This window comes from Mandrillus leucophaeus, unplaced genomic scaffold (genome assembly GCF_000951045.1).
Source record: "Mandrillus leucophaeus isolate KB7577 unplaced genomic scaffold, Mleu.le_1.0 Scaffold365, whole genome shotgun sequence".
In the NCBI taxonomy this organism is placed as follows: Eukaryota; Metazoa; Chordata; class Mammalia; order Primates; family Cercopithecidae; genus Mandrillus; species Mandrillus leucophaeus.
The window spans coordinates 606,952-611,794 of record NW_012103865.1 but is presented as its reverse complement, the minus strand read 5'-3'; the positions used below and the strand labels follow the sequence as shown (position 1 = coordinate 611,794).

The 4,843-nt window shown below is 57.7% G+C and overlaps 2 protein-coding genes across 2 annotated transcripts in view; one reads left to right on the top strand and one right to left on the bottom strand.

Moving 5' to 3' along the window:
• Positions 1–1,158, top strand: part of TRPV6 (transient receptor potential cation channel, subfamily V, member 6) — a 32,364-nt gene extending 31,206 nt beyond the window's left edge. The window contains exon 15 of the mRNA XM_011989863.1: positions 365–1,158. Coding sequence (XP_011845253.1) covers positions 365–647 — 283 coding nt within the window. The 3' untranslated portion in view covers positions 648–1,158. The remainder of the gene's footprint in view (positions 1–364) is intronic.
• A 106-nt stretch (positions 1,159–1,264) lies between these two features.
• The window catches only part of EPHB6 (EPH receptor B6), a 17,480-nt gene continuing 13,901 nt past the window's right edge, over positions 1,265–4,843 (bottom strand). Inside the window, exons 11-19 of the mRNA XM_011989937.1 lie at positions 4,630–4,794; positions 4,303–4,355; positions 3,993–4,112; positions 3,623–3,870; positions 3,216–3,389; positions 2,404–2,553; positions 1,970–2,163; positions 1,695–1,850; positions 1,265–1,583 (exon numbers count right to left, since the gene is read on the bottom strand). Of these exons, the coding sequence (XP_011845327.1) occupies positions 1,475–1,583; positions 1,695–1,850; positions 1,970–2,163; positions 2,404–2,553; positions 3,216–3,389; positions 3,623–3,870; positions 3,993–4,112; positions 4,303–4,355; positions 4,630–4,794 (1,369 nt within the window). The 3' untranslated portion in view covers positions 1,265–1,474. The remainder of the gene's footprint in view (positions 1,584–1,694; positions 1,851–1,969; positions 2,164–2,403; positions 2,554–3,215; positions 3,390–3,622; positions 3,871–3,992; positions 4,113–4,302; positions 4,356–4,629; positions 4,795–4,843) is intronic.

Below are 4,843 nucleotides of genomic sequence, written 5' to 3'. Positions count from 1 at the left end.
TAGGTGTTCCCTGAGAAGCCTCATCGGCAGGGTATCCCTCTGCTCAGACAGCTTCCTGCTCCTGGGGTCCCTGTGGAGGCCTGTATGCTCCCTAGGCTCTATGCTTGTTGACTGAGCTGGTGAGGAAGGGGTCCCGTCTGGAGCCTGGATTTCTCAAAGCATCCAGGGAGCCTGTGGCAGAGTCTGCTGCTTCCTGAGGCCTAGCTGCCAAGGGGCCAGTGACCCAGGCATCCACCATGGCTGCACAGAAGGGAAAAGGCCAGCAATGGCAGGGATGGGGGGACCAGGGGATAAGAGAGAAGCATCCTTCTTGGATCTGCTCTTCAAGTCCTGGCTGTGTCTCAAGTCCTCCTGCATTCCACAGGGTGGAAGACAGGCAGGATCTCAACCGGCAGCGGATCCAACGCTACGCACAGGCCTTCCACACCCGGGGCTCTGAGGATTTGGACAAAGACTCGGTGGAAAAACTAGAGCTGGGCTGTCCCTTCAGCCCCCACCTGTCCCTTCCTACCCCCTCAGTGTCTCGAAGTACCTCCCGCAGCAGTGCCAATTGGGAAAGGCTTCGGCAGGGGACCCTGAGGAGAGACCTGCGTGGGATAATCAACAGGGGTCTGGAGGACGGGGAGGGCTGGGAATACCAGATTTGACTGCGTGCTCTCACTTGACTTCCCGGAACTTGCTCTCATTTTCCTGGGAGCATCAAACAAAACAAAAACCAAACACCCAGAGGTCTCATCTCCCAGGCCCCAGGGAAGAAAGAGGAGTAGCATGAATGCCAAGGAATGTACATGGAGAATCACTGCTCCAGGCCTGCGTTACTCCTTCAGTTCTGGGGCAGATGGAGCCCAGCCCAAGCACGGGGCTGGGAGGGCGTGAGGAGCTCTCCTGCGGCCTGCTCCTCACCCATTCCGACAGGAGCACGGCACATCAGAACACTGTAAAAACAGGCCAGCCGCTCAGGCACTTGGTCTCCACCTCAGGGTCATAAGCGGGGAGAGAGAGTGCCCTTCCCAGGGCATCCAGGCAGGTGCAGGGAGGTGCAGAGCTTGTGGAAAGCATGTGAGTGAGGGAGACAGGAAAGGCTCCGGGGGTGGGGTGAAGTGGAGCTAGGTCTTGCCAACTCCATCTTCAATAAAGTCATTTTCGGATCCCTGCCCAGCTCCCCTTCTGCATCTCTGCGGTGCCACCTGCCCGCCCCACCCCTGTTCCTTATTCGAGGCCTCCCTCACCCTTCCTTGCAGACTGAGGCCTCACCACACCGAACTTGCAAATTCCCTTCTTTCCCTTTAATGAGGAGGGGGCTGGTGGAGAGGCGGAGGACCAGGGAATGCAGCCATCAGGAGGGCTGGGTTTGCTGTGGGGCATCTCTCACAGAGGCTGTTGGAGCCCGGCTCACGTCCCAGATGTCCCTTCTCGGACCAGTGTCCAGGCCTGAGTCACGGGCATCATCATTTCCCGGCACGCTGCCGCGGCCTCAGACCTCCACTGAGCCCTGCTGCCTCAGGTGTTGCTGAAGGAGCTGGATGTGGTGCAGCAGCTTCTTCTGGTGGCCAGCCAGGGTGATGCCCAGGGCAGGCAGGTCTCTGGTTGGGAGGGAGGGGATCAATTCTGGGCCAGCTTCTCCGAGATCCCCAGTACGACCCCCAGCCAGTGGCCCAGAGCATTCACCCCCTACCCCACCACTCCCTGCTTACTCCAGGCTGAGCTGAGCCACATCACTGAAGGTACAGAGGCCAAACTTGGAGAAGTTGTCCTGGTAGCACTCCAGTCCAATGGCTGAAAGCCAGGCCTGGGGTGAGTCCAGACAAGGAAAGTCCAGGGCCACAGGGGTCAGAAGGGCCTGGGAAGGCCTAAGAGGGGAGGGGCAAGCAGGGTCAAGGTCTCTTCATCTTAGCCCCTCTCCTCAGTTTTCTTTAGGTTTGCATCTACCCTCCCTGGCTTTCCCAGACTCTAGCCCCAAGCTCCAGACCTTTCCCCTGGGTCTCCGCCAGCCTGCAGGGTATCTGGCTTGCGGATCATCTTGTCAAATGCAGCCACCAGCTGGTCAAAATGAGGCCGCCGGGCACGGTCCTTCTGCCAAGTGTCCAACATAAGTAGATGTAATCCAGGAGGACAGCCTGGAGGTGGGGGCAGCCGGAACTCCTGCTCTATTGCATTTAGTACCTGGGGGTCAGAGGAAGACTATGATGATGGGAAGTTTTGTTAGTAGAGGGAAGTACTTTGTTGGGTAGGAGGGTGGGCTGGAATCTGGTGGAACATGAGGAGAAGGAACTCAAATATATGGAATCCAAGAGCCATGAGATCTTAGAATACAAATGGAGTAGAGAATGGAGGTCCTACTAGAATGTTCCAACCAGGGAGGGATCGGGGTGGGAAATCAGCAGTGTCTAGGTTGGTGCTTACCTCCTGTTCACTCATGTCCCAGTAAGGCCGTTCTCCATAACTCATCACTTCCCACATGAGTATCCCAAAGCTCCAGACGTCACTGGATGCTGTATGCTTTCCATGTGCAATGACCTCTGGGGCTGCCCAGCGAAGCAAACAACTTGGGCCCTGAGGGGTAGAGTCAAAAGCAAATAGTAATAATCATAGCAATAGTCACGTTTATTGAGCAACTACTTTGTGCTCAGATATGTCAAGGGTTTTACATCAAGCATCTCATTTAATCATCATAACAACCCTCTAAGGTGGATGATATCATCTCCATTTCACAGAAGCAGAAGCAATAGTCACGTTTATTGAGCAACTACTATGTGCTCAGATATGTTAAGGGTTTTACATCAAGCATTTCATTTAATCCTCATAACAACCCTTCAAGGTGGATGATATTATCTCCATTTCACAGAAGCAGAAGGTCAGGCTTAGAGAAAGTGAACTTGTCCAAGGTCACAGAGCCGGAGAGGAGAGTGTTCAGAATTTGTACCCAGCTGTGCTGACTCTGGAGTCTCTGTAATCTCCACAGTGGGGGAAGGACAGGGGGTAGTTCTAGATTGTTGCAGGTCTCCTCCCCTCCCTCATCCCCTTTCTTTGTCTCGGTCCCTGAGGTCACCTAGGCTTTCATCTCCCCCATCACACAGGAGAGCCTCCCTCCTTTCGGGGACTATGACATCCCAGCTGAGGTGCCCACCCCGGATTCCGGCTCACCACCCCTCCACCCAGCACCTGCTGGGGCATGCCACAGGCCCCAGGCTGTGCCCCCAAGGCTGTGCTCTCACCTGAGGACTGTGGCCAAGACGGGCCACCTTGCACACCAAGTGGCTATTTACCAGCACGCTGTGGGCAGAGAGCGAGCGATGGACGAAGGCAAAGCTGGACAGGTACTGCATGGCAGCAGCCACTCCCCGTTGCATGGCCACCAGCTGCAGGCTGCTGAACTGGCCCTCCCGCTGCTGAGGGGCAGGGGCAGGGGGCAGAGGTCAGTGACTGGAGACAGGGAGACCTCGTCATACTGCACAGCAGACAACAGCATGAGAGGGGGAGGGTGTGGAATCAGAAAATGGCCTGGGAAGGAAGGACAGAGACCATGGAAGGTGGGGTGGTAAGAAGCAAAGATATAGGACCTTGTCTCCTGGAAGCTTTCCTGGACCCCAGGACCCTCCTCCTTCACCCAGGCTGGACTGACCCTGAGGAAGCTGTCCAGGGGGCCAAGCTCCATGAACTCCGTCAACACCATGAGGGGTCGGCTCTTGGTGACCACACCCTCCAGCCGCAGGATGTTGGGGTGCTGGAACTGACCCAGCACCGCAGCCCGGCCCAGGAAGGTCATCTGCAGGCTTTCGGCGCCCCCGGCCCACAGGGCCTGGATGGCCACAGTCTGCTCCCTCCGTCCCCGTGGCTGCAGGCGGCCCCGGCGCACTTCGCCAAAAGAGCCTGGAAGAATAGGTGTAGGTTGGGGTGGGGATCAATGCTCACAGCGTCCTGGCTATGTTTGGATGGGACTGGCCAGGGGAGGCCACAAGGGAGCCCCGTCGCTCTGATCCCTGCTGCTGTACCTGTCCCAATGACCTCCTCAATCTTGATATAGGCAGGATCGATCTCCCGGGCAAGTTCTCGGATGGCCTGGCAGGGGTCCTCGTAGGTGGAGGGGTCGATGTAATACTTCACCCCAGGTCCTGGAGGAGTGTGGAGTATGTTCTGAGTGGGTTGTGCAAGCAGGGCTGGCCACACACCCCAGACATGCCCACTTACCTCCAGAAGATTGTGCCAACGAGCTCCCCCAATCTTGGGGGGATCCAGCCTTCCCTGCCATGTGCCCCACCCGTGTGTTCCCCAGCCCCACCCATTTCTTCTCCTCATCCCTACCTGGGCTGCTGTATTGCTGCAGCTGCTCCATATAGCCAGTCCCACGCCGCTTCCTGAGGGACAAAATGGTGACCGGGGATGACGCTCCCATTTCCACCCCCTTGCTGCCCTCTTGTCACCCTCACAGACTGCTCTTTAGTTGGTCTGTGGAGGGGGACACCAGTCTGGCCCTCCTGCCCACCTCCACGTGGGGCCCCGTGCAGGGTCTGGCTGATGGGAGGAGCACCCGTGTGGGGTTTCTGCTGGGGGCTCCGGACTTGGCAGGACTTGAGGTTTGGCTGTGGAGTTAATGGCGCTGGGCAGAGTTGGGCAGGGGTGGGGACTCACCGCTGGAAGACGACCGCCAGCACAGTGATGGCTGCCAGCAGGAGGAAGGCCAAGGCCCCCAGGATGGAGCCAATCACCAAGGAGAGTCTCTCCGGAAGCTGGGAGGACAGCTCCCCTGGGGGACCAGCCGACAGGGTCACAGGTGGGCCAGGTGGCCCATAGGTGCTTGTTCATGTGCCCAGGCACGCACACACACCACAGGCACACACAACAC